The sequence below is a fragment of the Bos javanicus genome, chromosome 14 (genome assembly GCF_032452875.1).
Source record: "Bos javanicus breed banteng chromosome 14, ARS-OSU_banteng_1.0, whole genome shotgun sequence".
Classification (NCBI taxonomy): Eukaryota; Metazoa; Chordata; class Mammalia; order Artiodactyla; family Bovidae; genus Bos; species Bos javanicus.
Window position 1 is genome coordinate 22,024,496 of NC_083881.1, and position 16,233 is coordinate 22,040,728.

At 45.2% G+C, this 16,233-nt stretch overlaps 1 protein-coding gene across 5 annotated transcripts in view; it reads right to left on the reverse strand.

The window, feature by feature from the left end:
- Window positions 1–8,364: 8,364 nt before the first annotated feature.
- The window catches only part of ATP6V1H (ATPase H+ transporting V1 subunit H), a 73,911-nt gene continuing 66,042 nt past the window's right edge, over window positions 8,365–16,233 (reverse strand). For all 5 annotated transcript variants that reach the window (XM_061438749.1, XM_061438746.1, XM_061438745.1 and 2 more), the window contains one exon: window positions 8,365–8,838. In XM_061438749.1, coding sequence (XP_061294733.1) covers window positions 8,778–8,838 — 61 coding nt within the window. In that variant the 3' untranslated portion in view covers window positions 8,365–8,777. The remainder of the gene's footprint in view (window positions 8,839–16,233) is intronic.

Below are 16,233 nucleotides of genomic sequence, written 5' to 3' on the forward strand. Positions count from 1 at the left end.
TCATTCCTTCCAAAAAAATCCCAGGGCTGATCTCCTTCAGAATGGACTGGTTGGATCTCCTTGCAGTCCAAGGGACTCTCAAGAGTCTTCTCCAACACCACAGTTCAAAAGCATTAATTCTTCGGCTCTCAGATTTCTTCACAGTTCAATTCTCACATCCATACATGACCACAGGAAAAACCATAGCCTTGACTAGACGGACCTTTGTTGGCAAAGTAATGTCTCTGCTTTTGAATATGCTATCTAGGTTGGTCATAACTTTCCTTCCAAGGAGTAAGCGTCTTTTAATTTTATGGCTGCAGTCACCATCTGCAGTGACTCTTTGTTAACCATCATTAAAACCTGTAAGTTAACTCAGTAAGGAGGCCATCAAACTGACAAGGCTCTGATGGCTTCATAGCACAGGAAAACAAACCAAAACCTCAACCTGTGACTGCCTCCTATTAGGAAATTGCACCTAAGCACCATCACAACTGGCCAGCCATGCTGAGCTCCACCAATGAACAGCCTCCTTTCTCCCTCCGTCTCCTCCTCCCCCAGGTGCATCTCTCCAGGCTCCAGCCTCCCTTGACCTCCAACACCTCCTTCTTCACTGTGCGCCTGGTTGCCATCAATTGTTGCTCAAATAAACTCTTAAACTGTTCTCTGTGCCTCAGCTGTCTTTTAACAAACCAAAGGCCACAAGTTCCAGAAACAATTAAATGGATGCTTTATAATCTTGAGGATTCTCTGGCAGAGCTGGGAGAATCCAGGGAACAGAGCAGCAGATAATCTGGTGATGGCCCAAGACAGGTGAAGATTCTCTGCAGTCAGGTTTATTTTGTATTTTTCACTAAGAAGTGGAGTAATACACAATAAACACTCCTGTGAGCTTCTAGTCTAATCAAAATGGTTAACTGTTGTAAAACTTTTGATCTTGAGACTCTAATACCATTCTACTTGTGAGGAATTTTATTTATGGTATGGATGTTATCAACACTTATGTTACTTACCAAACGTGGTAGTTAATTCAGCTTTGACAAAACTGGCTTTGTTTTAATTGACCCAAATAACAGAAAAAGGTGTATAGATTTTCTTAGAGTTATGAAAAATCATTTGTCAGATTTCTTTCTTCATCACATAAATTGTACATACAAAAATAAACTGTGATCACAGCAGATCTAAATTATAAATGCAACACAAAATCTGGGCTTTTTAAAAAATGAGTTCAGTTCAGTTCAGTCGCTCAGTCGTGTCCAACTCTTTGCGACCCCATAAATCGCAGCACGCCAGGCCTCCCTGTCCATCACCACCTCCCAGAGTTCACTCAGACTCATATCCATCGAGTCAGTGATGCCATCCAGCCATCTCATCCTCTGTTGTCCCCTTCTCCTCCTGCCCCCAATCCCTCCCAGCATAAATCTATGTATATAGGCATATATCAATTCACATAATTGAAATTATCTGTATATTTTTGTTCTTTTTTTTTTTTACTTAAAATGCAAAAAGTTGCCTTATATCACTGAGAATTCTTCAACAAATTACCAGTGGCTGTGTAATGTCCTCACATACAGATGTTTCTTGACTGATGCATTAACTTCCCTGTTAATGGTTTGGATTTTTTAAACCATTAGAATAGCTATTCCATGAATAGCTGTGATGAATTTCAGGGAGCGTCAGTTATGATTTCCTTAAAGCAGACTCCTATAACCAAAGTGACAGAATCCAACGGTGCTAACATTTTCAAAGATCTTGAAACCTATTGCTGTGCTGCCTTCTAAGAAGGGTCACTGAGGGAATTTCCCGGCAGTCCAGTGGTTAGAGCTTGGAGCTGCTGGGGCCAGGATTCAGTCCCAGGTCAGGGAGCTAAGACCCTGTAGTGGCGCAGCCAAAAAATAAGTAATGAATGAATTTAAAGGATCACTAACTATCCCTCCATCCCCTTAGTGAACATCCAGTCACTCTTCTCCTGTCTTCTCGTCCTTCCTCGGCCTTCCACTCCTGAGACGCCTGGGGCGTGACCTTCAGCCTGAGTTCAGGATGTTTTCTAGCCCAGCTGGACCTTAGTGGTACCGTCTCTCCCCAGTACTGCTGGTCACTCTCTGTGCCGACGGCACCCTGAGCTGGCGGTCTACCCTGGCTGCCTCTTCCAGGTCCCTGCTGATACTGTGCTCAAAGTTGTAAAATCTATTTAGCTACTTTTCCATACCTGCTCCAGCTTCTTTCCTGACACACCATTAACTCTCTGTCTTTCCCTGGAATAAAGGATGACGTGTCCTGAGGCAAGGATAAGGGTGATTCTGGGGGGCTGAAAGCGCTCACCATGCAGCCTGAACCTCTCTCCCCACGTCCAGCACCACAGACCCTCGGGGAGCTGGCATAACTCAGCTGAGACTAGGCTGCCTGTTGAGGGGAGTCTACCAGGGGCGTGACGTCATCAGACCCCAGGAATCAGCCAGGCGTCAGCCCTGACTGAGGGATGACCTGGCCTGCCCAGGGGCGACCCCAGCCCCAGCTCACCGTCCGTCTCCACCCAGACAGCCTCCCCTTGCAGCCCCCAGAGCTGGTGACTCAGCAAAGGCCCTTAACCCCCACCCTGTCCCAGCAACACTGCCTCCTCCCAGACATCCTGACCCCAACTCTGGGAAAACTCTGGGCCAGAGCCACACTCAGCTTGTGGAGGAACAAAAGCAGGAACAAAAAAGAGGAAAAGAAAACATGAAAACCAGGAGAGAGAGCGAGAGCAGGAGAGAGAGCGAGAGCAGAACAGAGGTAAAGAAAAACTTAAGAGAAAGGAGGGAGGGAAAAGAGGATGGAGTTAATTGGCTCATTATCTAGTTAATTAGCTGGCTAGTTGGTTGGTTGGTTGGCTAGTTATCTAATTAGTTGTCTAGCTAATTAGTTGTTGGTTGATTGGCTAGTTATCTAGTTAATTAGTTGGTTCATTGGCTAATTAGTTGATTGGTTGGCTAGTTAGTTGGTTGGCTAGTTGGTTAGTTAATCATTTGGTTAGTTGGCTACTTAGATATTTGGTTGGCTAGTTAGTTTCTAGTTGTGTTTCTCTCATAAGAGAAAGCCTATGGGCTGGCTTTGGGCTCATACCCCATCCAGGTGACCTAGCTGGTGACAATGCACCCCGCTGCCTGATGGGAGACCAGGTTGCTCCTTCTGGGAGGCTCAGGTGACAGAGGAAGGAGCTCACACACCTGGGTCCTCACCTGCAGCGGCCGAGTGACCCGGGCCCCAACTGCCCACTGTCTGGGGGATTCTTCAAGGTTGCAGTGAAGGCAGCTGGAAGGCTTTCTTAACACCCTTTGTTCTTGGCTCTCGGATTCTCACGTATTGTTTTTAGTACATTCGACTTGAAAGAGTCTTTTGTGTGCTGGAAATTTGGGGAACGGAATTTCTGTTTTGCAAGGCCAGAAGTTAGCATCAAGGACATGAAAACCTCAGCTTCAAAAAGTTCACGAAATACCCCATTGTTGATGTTTTGCAGAAATCAACAAAATCCTGTAAAGCAATTGTCCTTCAAATAAAAAATTAAAAAAAAAATTTTAAATACATCCCATCATGAGTGTGTGCATTTTCATAAAATTCATGATTTCTTACAGGGTCTCTGAAACCACAGAACAGTGAGAAGCTTTGATTTAGAGCCACAAATTCTTTGTCTTTACCAAATGGAGTGATTTGCCTTAAATAGATGTGGCAGGTAAACAACAGATTTATGTGTGACATGAAGAGAAAAGACTTAATAAAGACTCTACATGTTGGGCAAGAAGAATGTATGAGGGAATGAAGATTCTGCTGAGTCCAGAAAGGGTCCCTGTTCCCAAATCCACAGTCCTGAGCAGTGGGAAAGACAACCAAGTTTCTCACAGGCCCCTCTTGCCCCAAGATGGGAAGTGTGAGCTTGTACCTAGATAGATAAAATGCCATGACCTCAGGCCTTCATGAGACCCCATGTACAGAGGGTTTGCCCTGAAGATGGATGCACTGCTCCCAGGGGTCAGAGCATGGAAATGAAGGCACCAAATAAAAAGTGGCATTCTCACCCAGCCCCACTCTGCATTTGTAACATCGCAGGATTGATCAAAATACGATTTCTAAGGTTATCTTCACTCAACAGCAATCTATTATATTTAAGGTGGAGAAAACCCCACATGGGTTTATGGAACTTGGATAAAAAGGTTTGCCAAGACCAATACTTTTGTGAACTGGAAAAAAGAGCCAGCGAGGAGCAGTCATGACCTCAAGGCACAGCCCGCAGGGTGGATGCTGTCAAAAGAGATGCCGATGGATGATGAAACTGTCATCTTTTTCCTTCCCCATGGACAGGTGATGACCTCTCACCAGCTGTCAGTTCAGCACGGTCCTCTCTGTGGGCTCCCGCGGTGTCCACGCCCAGACTGGTCTCTTCTCTGGAATGCCCACGCTTTCCAGGTGCCGATTTTAGTAGGTGCATCTTTGCAAGATGATCCCAAGAGTGGCTGTGCCTGGTGATGCCCTGAGCTCCCTCTCTGCTGAGTAGGTGGGACACATCTCATCCCACCAGCATCAGTCAAAGCTGCAAACAGATCACCCTCAGAGACAGCAGGGCTGCTGAAGAACAGCCAGCACTGTGACGTCTGGCAGGTGGGGATTTACTCGGACCTACCCCATCTGGCCACAGGGATGTCGGCGGTCAGGTGAGGAGGCCAGTCCCGTTGGCGGAGCTCAGAGGAAGCCAAGTGACTGAGGACTTAGGAAACGCCCCTGAGAAAAGTGACACAGACCTCAAGTCTCATCTCCTCTGTAATTTTTTCCCGTTTCTCTAAACCTAAGCAGTACATCATTCCTGGCAACCACATGAGACATTTTTAATTTTTCTTTTAGAATTAAGCACATTTACCCTATATTAAAACTATGATTCCTCTCTCTTCCTATATTATAAACTCTTCAAAGACAGAAGTAGCATCTCTTACACATTCTTTTATATACACATACACACCTGAACACACACACATGGAAACACACATGGACACACACACACTTAAAGAGACACACACTCCTGGACACAATAACTACTTAGGTCAGTCTTGCTCACAGTAGTTTTTAACAACTTGGTTGATTTGAATTGAATTAATGTACCATACATCAAAAAATTTGCTAAGACTTTTTAACATAAATACTGATGCATGGTCTGATTATACGGTGGTGATACAGAAACTCTGTGGCTAATCATTTATTTCCATCTCAGTGTCGTGTTTTCACCGCAAAATAAAACTTAATTTGAGTAAATCTGCACCAGACATTAATCATATGCTTATTAAGCATCACTTTGAAGCCTGGTTATGCACAACACGTCTTTTATAATTCAGTGCCTGGGTTAGTTTTCACTTGGGATGCCACCTGAATTTTAACGTGCTTGGAAAATAGCATTTCCAGATACAATAGGAGGATTTACCTCCCACGGCTCAGCCTGAAGCTGGGCCTGTCCAGACAGATGGGCCTGTGGGAGCCCCTCTCAGGTACCACATCCAAGATCCAGGGAAGTCCCTCCACTCATTTTCAATAGGGTTCTACTGCTCGGTCATCTAGTTGCTTAGGTAGTAAACTGGGTGCTTGTTTTGACTTTAGAATATCTCTGGTAGGCAGCTACCCCTGATTTTCCTTGTGTCCACCGGGTAGTTGTTAAAGCTGAGGGCAAACCCCAGTAACTTGGCTAAGTCACTTAACTTCACTCGGGCCCTCCACCTTTTTAAAACAGGGGTAACAGCTGTAGCCTCACAAGAGGGCTGTTCCAAGCTTCAGACGAGGAAGAGCATTCACAGGACCTGGGGCAGGCCTCCACACAAAGTCCGATCATGGTCTTCACAGCTCACATTCTATCACGTGCAGTATTTTCATCTTATCTCGTTTTTAATCTCCCAAATTAGCCTCGCTCATTTAGACTGATTCCATCAAGCTCTGTTCCTGGACTCTATCCTGTGCCTGGTTTATACACCGATGTTTATGCCAGTACCACCCCAGCTCTATTTAAAGCCAAGTACTGTTAATGCCTCCAACTTTAAATCCTTTCAAAACTGTTTCAGCTCTTCCAGGTCATTTGCATCTCCATGCAAACTTTCAAATCAGCTTGTTTATTTCTACATCGAAGCCAGATGGTACTGCTGTTGGGACTACATGGAATCTGTGGACCAATCCAGAAGAACTGACACCCTAACCATGTGTATCTCCCAATCCATGGTCAGAACATATCTCCTCCTGTGTGTCATCTTTCATTTGCCTCAGGAACCTTAGTTTTTAGTGCACAGATCTTATACTCTTGTTAAATTTTTGAAGTGTTTTTACACTATTTTAAATTTCCAGTTGTTGGTTGCTAGCCCAGAGAAGTGTTTTTTACATGTGGACCTTGTATTCAGTGATCACCCAGGTCCACCCAGTGGTCTTGGGCAGCGGCTCTTGTCCTCTGCCTCCCACAAGGGATGCTGGCCTCCCACAAGTCTGAGGACTGGGCACCAATGACCCTGTCCCTCTCACCCGGCTGTCACCCAGCTCACCTGCCACTCTCCTCTCTGCCTCAGGGACTTTTACTCAGGGTTTTACAGCCTTTTCATCTCTAGGTATCTTTCCACGTGTGTCACCTCACTGCCAGTTACTTTCATCTACGCCTCATGTCAACATCCCAGAGATACTGGTCAGCGTGTCTCCTCCTGGGCCCACCCGCCTAGGGTTGTCATCTCCAGACTTTCTGCCTGTTGATCAGGCTCCCATGCTGAGCCATTAGCTGTGTGGGTGCAATAGGTGGCAGGGTGTGAGCAAGGCAGTGTGTGTGCAAGTCCCAGTCAGGCCCCCTGCCCTGGGGGGATCACAGGCACTGCTGCTCTCTTCAGAGCAAAAAATCTCCCTTTTTCAACAGTTTCTCCTGATGTTGGGCCAGCCAGGAAGGAAGGTCTTCATCTCACCATGGGCACATCACGGGACGCACGTCTGTTTCACCTTGCTCCATCAAAACGTGGTCTGAGGTGTCCAGCATTCAAACAGCAACATGACAAAAATAAAGCAGCACTATTCTAGAATAAACATGCTTTTAAAAAGTAGAATCTTAAGGATAAGACTTGTTCTGTGTTATTCCAAAGGTAGACCTTGGCCCCAATGTTGAAAATCATTAGAAACTGGTACTGTCTCAAAGCCAGAAACATTCTAACTAGGTCTTTTGTAATAAAACAGGTAGCCTGTCAATTTATATTGATACAAATATATAGCCTATTTATATTCTATAAATCTGGTACTTGTGACTGTCCAGGTACAATGTGTGGGAATAAGCTTTACTTGCCAATGGGAAGGCCCTTTTCACATATCTTCTAAAATATGAAGGTCAATAAGATCCAAAAAAGAAGTTTCCCACCACAAAAAAAGAATTTTAAAACAATAAAAGTAGTTAAAAATAATTTTTAAATGAGCAGAAGACTTGAAGAGGTATTTTTCCAAAGACATACAGATGGCAAACAGGCACATGAAGAGATGCTGAACAATAATCACTAGATAACTGCAAATCAAAGCCACAATGAGACGTCACCTCACAGCTGTGAGAAGCTATTATCAGCAAGAGGAGGTAACGAGTGTTGGCAAGGATGTGGCCAAAAGGGATCCCTTGTGCACTGTTGGTGGGAATGTGAACTGGTACAACTACTGTGGAAAAACAGTATGGAGGTTCCTCAAAAAGTTAAAAATAGAGCTACCATACAATCCAGCAATTTCACTTCTGGGTACTTACCCAAAGGAAATGAAAACATTAATTCAAAAAGCGATCAGATTTGTGGTTGCCAGAGGCATGGGGTGCGAGAAGTTGGGACCTGGATGAAGGTGGTCAAGTCAGCCGTTTCAATCTTTTATCCTTAAACAGGAGATGGTGCTAGGAGTGTCTTTCTATAGAAGAAAACTTACCATATAAACTACTAGCCTTACCATCTGTACAATCAGAGAACTGCTCAGAATGAAAAGTGAAAATGAAAGAAAAATGAGACTCACACCAGGCGATGAGGTTAAAAACAAAAGGCTCAGATCTGGGGGAGGTAAACCTCCAGGCCATGGATGCCCCTGTGAAGGCTGGGAGTTCCAGAATAAAAGGTGGGAGGTAGAAATAAAATACCTATTGGCAATATTTAAACCAGAAAGTATTAAAAGAAAATAGACTTGAAGTACTAAAATCCAAGAGTAAATAAGAAATCAGTGAAAATAACCTATAGCTAAAATTCCTCACTGTGCTTCATAAGCAAGTCTTTTAGATGACAGCATCATGTTAAGAGTTCATTTAACATTTTAACGTTTTCTCAATATTAGCAGAAGATTCCTGCAATGTGCATGTGTGGATGGGCGGGTGGATGGATGGAAGACAAAAATCCGTATGAATTCAAAACATTTATTTACCATTCACTACTCTGCAAATACAATTCTCCCAATTCAGTTGGGACAAAAGGTACTTTTGTTACAATTCAAGTCAGGAACAAGGAAAGAGAAAAAATGTATTTGGAGTGAGAATGTTTTAATAACCCTATATTCATTCCAGAGAACAATAAATAAAGAAATTATGAGCAGTATATGTAACGGTACTATTTTCCTTAGATACAGAAAGCACCTACTTTAAGACAAATCAATGGGAAATCAGCATTGGGAAAAGCTACACAACAGAAGAAAATGACACATAAATGAGGAATGGTTTGAGCTTGACCACGGTTCCTGAGACCCACTCCAGGTCTTCTATCCCAGGTGAGGGGGCGGCTGGAGATCCCAGGTGAGGGGGCGACTGGAGAGCCCATTCAGCTCCGGGCGGCTGCAGTCTGCGGCTGTTCAGACTGGAGTTGTTTACCAAGATATTCCCTGAAACACAGAAGGAAACAGCAAGGGAGGTTGGAAGTGAAATCAGTAAAGAGTCCTTTTCAAAACTGAAGCACAATATACACTGTCGTCTCTAGTCACTTTAACATCTAAAAACTGAGCCCCAGAAAACTGATCTTCAGTTCAGATCAGATCAGTCGCTCAGTCGTGTCCGACTCTTCGCGACCCCATGAATCACAGCACGCCAGGCCTCCCTGTTCATCTTGCCTAAATTCAAAAGTACCAGTACTGCATGAATTTTAAACAGCCCATTTACCATGTACAGACAAGGCGTGACACACGTAAACGAGTAATTCTGCACCCGACCACAAGTGACGTCTGCCTTCCTGTAAAGTCTTGTCTGCTGCTCTCTTTTGCAACCTAACAAATTCAAAACCAACCTATGTACAAGTCCAAGTCAGCGGACCAAGAGACACATGAGAAGCTTCCTGACATTAGGAAATACAAGTTGTCTATCCCTAGAGATTGACACAAGCACATGTGAAAACAGCCACTGCAAGTAGCCTCCAGGATCCGACAGTTCGGAGCTGCTTGTTACTGAGTGCTCACTCCATCTACACTGGTGGAGTCTGAAACCTTCCCCAAGATGGTACTGCTGAACCCACAGGACAATCACAGGAGCCGAAAAGTGATCCTCTTTTATAGAGGGAGCAAACTGTGGCTTAGAGAGGTGGTCTCCCAATGTTTCAGGTGACGTTCTCTCCTTTAGAAAATCAACTGGACAAGCACCCAGCCAGTGTACGTGCTGTGCGAAGTTGCTCGGTTGTATCCGACTCTGCAACCCCATGGACTGTAGCCCACCAGGCTCCTCTGTCCATGGGATTCTCCAAGCAAGAATACTGGAGTGGGTTGCCATGCCCTCCACCAGGGGATCTTCCCAACCCCTGCAGGGATCGAACCCACATCTCTTACGTCTCCTGCACTAGCAGGAAAGTTCTTTACCACTAGCACCACCTCGGAAACCCACAGTCTGTGTATACTCAGCTCTGAACTGCAGATGGGTACCACTGTGATTCCAGGACAGAAAACCTTTCCCTATCTTCTGACAAAGGACTTGCCTAAACTATTGTTTCTGAAGTACCCAATAAGGACAAGAAAAAGGTTTTTTAAGAACATTTACAAGATTCCTCCTATAAAGGGGAAAATCTGAGTTTTGGACTAGAGATCAGGTTCACACTCCAGCTGATCACTTGGTGGAGAGCGGGCTCTCAGTGTTCACTGGGGAGCTGGCTGAGGGATGGGTGTGAAGGCTGCTCAGTGGGCGCAGGGGTCAGCGTTTCCAGACCTCAGCCGCCGCTCCACCTCCCCTGGTCTTAGCACCTCCATTAAGCAGCCTTTGGGGGCCCCCAGGATCCACAGGCCAAGGTGACCTGCCGTCCTGCACAGCACAGAACCCAGGATGGGGTGAGTCTTGGCCCCTGCACTGTCCACCCTCTATCATCACAGCCTCAGCTCAAAACCATCCCTGCTTGAAGATGCCTGTGAAACAATACGGAACCCAGACAGGAAGAGCATGAGCTCCGGGAACTAGCACAAGTGAGGGGACAGAACTCCACAGGGCTCGGAGCCGGCTGTGGTTTAAACACGCGAGCCTGACTGAACTTCCTGCAGCGTGACAATGGCTTATGGGTTTATCTTTTTAATCCCAGGAGGAAAGTTCTTACCGCTGACTCACTCTAGGTTTCATACGAAGCATATAATCTTATTACTGTATTAATGAGAATAACCACCCTAACACAGACAATAGGGATCTTTTCTTCAACCAACAGCTAAGTTTTAATTTATGCAAAGGTCAAAACAGAAGCCTACAAATGTTATTAGAAAATAAAAGAGTTTATGGTCACAGTCAATGCCAGCACCCTGGGGAAGATTCCAACCAGGGAGCATTTGTGGCTGCATAGGTCTGTAAGGTTTAGGCAGAACGGGGCTGGGGAGTACAATGCTTACTGTAGAATCCCCAGACCTCAGGTACACAGTCTGCCCTCCACACCCGCAGCATCCTGTCTGCAGATTCAACCAGCAATAGCAGGAGAACAGTCCTCCCAGACGATCCACGGACACGGAGGATCGTCTGTGAAGGGCTTGAGTCTGTGAAGGATTTGAGGCCACGCTAGGTCCTGGAACAAACACCATCTAGTACTGAATGGAGGCACAAGAGCCTGCCCTACACGTCGGGAACCCGGTCGACGGAGCTCTGGAGAAACATCGACTCCCTGGGCTCGGCCTGGAAAGCGTGGTGATCTGCTGTCCTGACACCCAGTGTGGTCAATTCTAACACTCCTGTGCATCACCCAAGCTACCTGCAAGTCCTGTGTGCGGGCACATGGAAGTCCTGACACCAGGGGCCTGTGCCTGGGAACACACAGAGGTTGCCTCACCCGCAGTCAGTTACAGGCCACCGTGGAGACCTGAGCATGGGTGTGCCCGCATGTTCTCCTCTCTGCTGTACCTGGGAGCGGGTGTCTCATCTCCACCTACAGGGGAGGGAAAGCTGTGGCCACCTGCTCAGGGCAGAGTGGGCAGGTGAACTGCCAGGGCACAGGCCCATTCCTCTCTCTACTGAGAGGCTGCCTGGTCTCCGATAAAAGAGGGTGCAGAGAGCAGACACTGTTCCATCTTTACAGTAGATGATAATAACAACAATAATAATGAGTAAGTAAAAGTCGCTCAGTCATGTCCAACTCTTTGCAACCCCATGGACTAGACAGTCCCTGGAATTCTCCCAGCCAGAATACTGGAGTGACTGGTGGTGGTGTTTTAGTTGCTAAGTTGTGTCTGACTCTTGGACTCTTGCAACCCCATTGCCTGCCAGGCTCCTCTGTCCATGGGACTCTCTAGGAAAGAATACTGAGTAGGTTGCCATCTCCTTCTCCAGGGGATCTCCCGACCCAAGGATGGAACCCAGGTCTCCTGTATTGCAGGCAGATTCTGTACCAACTGAGCTACGAGGGAGGAGATCTTCCCAAACCAGGGATTGAACCCAGGTCTCCCACATCGTAGGCAGATTCTTTACCAGCTGAGCCACAAGGTGTTGGGGGCCGGTGGAAGGCACTCCGCCCGTGGCAAAGGTCATGAGGAAGGAGGCTCGGCATACGCAAAGGCGGGCTCGAGCCTCAGGAGTCCCCCTGGAAATCCTCGAGCATCTACCCCCATAACCAGAGCCTGCCTGCTTTACTACTTTGTGCTCCCACCTACACCTCTGACTTTACGGGGGACTGTCCCCCACCACCTCTTTCAGAAAAGGAGTTAACCTAGAGCTCCAGTTAATAAAAACTCCTGGGCGTGACAGGAGTGTTTTAACCTACAAACTCCTCTGAAGGTTCTCTAGCCTGCCTGACAGGCTTGTCCGGCCACATGTGATTGCTCACAGCCTCCCAACCGTGAGAGGCATGAGATGCTTTAAACCTTCTAAAAACAGGTTCCTTAGAAAAGTTAGAAAACCATTAGTATAAGTATAGTGGGCTGATTAGAAACTGTGTTGGTGAAGGGTTTTTCATTTGTTGAGCCAATGTTTGTTGCTAAGTCTCCACATCCCCTGCCCTTACACACGTTAATGAATATATAGAAGAAATAAGTATTAACCTTTGATATTAATCATGTTAGACCTTAGGCTAAGTAAATTCTTTCCTTAACTAAAACCCACTACACCCTCACCCTATAGGAATGTAACTTTATTTGGGTGGCGTCTGTTTTAATAATCATCACCCCTGGAGAAATAAGTGTCCTGGTTGACTGACCGCTGTCACAAGGATCATAAATTGTCAGCAGGCCCCTTGGCCAGAAGATGATGCAACACCCCTAAGACCTCTGTATACATTTGTATGAAGCACCTGACTTTGATAAAAGTCAGGACTGCTGACCCCATGTGACTTTTGCATAACATCTCAGTTATAAAATTAGACCATGGAAAATAAAGAATTGGGATCAGTTTCTCAAAATACTGGTCTCCCCATGTCTCTCTCTCTCTCTCACTCTGGCTGAGTCTCCATCTGGAGCACAGAACCCACCAAGCTTACTAATTTTGCCTGGGCTTCTAAGATCCGACTGGGGAGGCCTCAGTGTCTCCTTTCCTTCGGGAGAACGGAAGGATGCCTGCGGCCTACGTTAAGTGGTGCAAGCTTCTTGTCTTGAAGTTTTATTGGTCTCCCGCATAAACCAAGCTACTCAGCTTCTTTTCTCCACTGAATTTTCCCACTGAGCTATCCTCATTCTATTACTCTTTACATCTTTAATTAATATGTAATTGAAGCTATTGTATCCTGATCCTCGCCGACGCCGTCCCCACTTCGAATACCCTGGATCAGCCGGGGCTGGACCCCGGCAACAAGGGAAGCCCAAGAATACTGAAGTGGGTAGCCTATACCTTCTCCAGTGGATCTTCCTGACCCAGGAATCAAACCTGGGTCTCCTGCACTATCGGTGGATTCTTTACCGGCTGAGCTACCATGCCTCTGGGTTAAGGCTACGTTACTGTCAGGCAAGAGGAAAAGTGACTACAGACTTCACTTCAGGGGATGAAAACACACCTCTAACAGGACTTCACAGAGCTATCTAAATGAGTTATCTGAGTACCGAGTTAGTCTCTGTACATATGAAGATTAATACACCAATTCAACTCACAGTTCACTCAAAGGGCATCTGATTTGTACCAGCAATCCATGGGAGCTGCACATTAAACTGTTAACTTCTACAGCCCAAAAAGCAAAATTTGAGGTGTGTGATGCTTCCTTCTCTAACGTCATCCATAACTTTGTAGGGAAACAAAATTTGCCACCCCACAGAATGTCTCTTCAACATGAGGATTATTTTATGACAATTATTTTTAAGAAACAGACAGTTCATGAAGTCTTTCTTTTCACCTGCCCCATACCTGTCTACTGACCTCAGAGGAAGTGCCTGGCCCAGAAGACCACTATCCTGGGAGATCTACAAAGAGCACGGGCCGGGTGTGGGGAGCCGGATGGGGCCTGGAGAACAGAGTCCTCTGTGTCCCACCATCCCAGCAGGTCCCCGCAAACATCTGTTCTCCAAACACCCGCTTGTCTGTCTCCGTGTGAACTGCCTCCTGCCTGCTGAAGTCCCCAGTGACACCCCCTTCTCCTCCTCTCAGATGCCACGGAAGCCTCCTAGGACAGGCCCCTGTGCACATGTGATTAAATCAGAGTTTCTCCTGTTAATCTTCTCATGTCAAATTCTTAGACCAGCTAGAAGAACCTAGAAAGCCAGAGGGCAATTTTTTTCTTTTTCCAAAATCTTAACATCTCTTGAGATGTCAGCACTTCTGAAAACTGAAAAAAATGGGGAGTGTGAAGACATATTTCCCTTTCAAAAAATCTAGGTAATGGATTCATGTTGATATATGGCAAAACCAATACAATATTGTAAAGTTAAAAAAAAATAAAATTAAAAAAAAAAAGAAAAATAAAAGGGAAACCTACAACAAAAAAATAAATAAAATAAAATAGGTAAGCCTAAAAAAATCCAGGTAAGAAAACAGCCCACACAAGACATCATGTTGAATGCTGAGAGAGCTCATATGTGGTTAAGAAACACCAATTTCATTCTCTTGTCAGGGGTATAAAAGATCTACATCTCAGCATCCACGATCCTGACAAACAGCTTCCCAGATGCTGTGAGCACCCCCCAGACAGCTGAAATCTGAAAGAGGGTCTGAGGGTGACGCCAGCCCCAGGGCACCGGGAAGTACTGACCTGGCCTTACTTACACTAACTCCAAGAACAACACGAGGCCTCCACTGTATTATGATTAAGGGCCAAACCCTCACTGTACTTCAGTTCAGTTCAGTCGCTCAGTTGTGTCCGACTCTTTGCGACCCCATGAATTGCAGCACGCCAGGCCTCCCTGTCCATCACAAACTCCCGGAGTTCACTCAGACTCAAGTCCATTGAGTCAGTGATGCCATACAGCCATCTCATCCTCTGGCGTACCCTTCTCCTCCCTCCCTCAATCCCTCCCAGCATCAGAGTCTTTTCCAGTGAGTCAGCTCTTCACTGTACTTAGGGTTGTTTAAATATTCAAACACTTTTATTCATTCTTTAAAACTGTAGTTGAAGACACTGACTATATAATTTTTTTTAATTTATTCATTTTTAATTGAAGGGTAACTGCTTTACAGTATTGCATTGGTTTCTGCCAAACATCAGCATGTATCAGCCATAGGTATACCTATGACTATATGATTTAAAACCATGGTAACTTCAGCTTTGGATCAGTGCCAGGGGAGAGAGTGAACTGTCTCCTGACAAACATATTAATCTGAGAAAACTATGGTCTCAATTGTTTTCCTTTTTGCCTTGGCTTCCAAGAAAGTCAGTAGAAAATGTACTTTTACTATCATTTTTGAACTATTTTCTCTAATCTTCATTTTAGTATTTACATTTTCATAACTAAAATGATAATGGACCTAGAATTCTCCATCCCACATCTTTCCATGAGTTTATCATAATGACTAAAACTACAACTGAGTCATAATTATATTTCTCTTAATCTTTACCAATTCTGTTTTGGAAAACAATTAGGTATAAATCATAAAGGAAATATTCTTTTCTGAATGTATAAAAACAATTCATTTTGAAAATATAGACTTTATACCTGTTTCCAGTACAGACTTCTACTTAGTAAAGAGAAAAAATAAATTTCAAATATGTTATATATAGTTCTGTTTTCTTTCATGCAAATTCACTACAGTTTACTCAGCTGGAGTTATTCATCCGCTTTTATGATGATTTTAAGTATTATACACAAAGCAAATTATGTTTTATGAGCCATGTAAAAAATCATAGTGCTCTCCCTCATCTGTATCTAATTGACAGGAACACATTTAAACTGCAAACTTGAGTGTGTGTGTGTGTGTCAGTCGCTCAGTCGTGTCCAACTCTTTGTGATTCCATGGACTGTAGCCCAGCAGGCTGCTCTGTCCATGGGACTTTCCAGGCAAGAATACTGGAGTGGGTTACCATTTCCTTCTCCAGAGGATCTTCCCAATCCAGGGATCAAACCTGGGTCTCCTGCACTGCAGGCAGATTCTTTACCATCTGAGCCAGCCGGGAAGCCCAGGGAAACTGTTTTCACAGCACTTTGAAGTCCCAGCCTGGGAAAAGCTGCGACCAAGGTCACCTGTGCCGTCTCCAACATCTGCCTCTTCCAGAGCCCAGCACTGCCTGCTGGACGCGCATCCTCATCTCTACTCTTCCAGTAACGTCCACAGAAGCTACAGCAGAGCCCATTTTTCAGATGAGGAGCTGGAGTTTAGCACATTAAATGATATGTTGTAATGTGAAGCTGCTTAGCAGCATGTAGGGTATGTAAACCCAAGTCTGTCTGATTTTAAACCTCAGAGTCTTCATCCCTAAATAG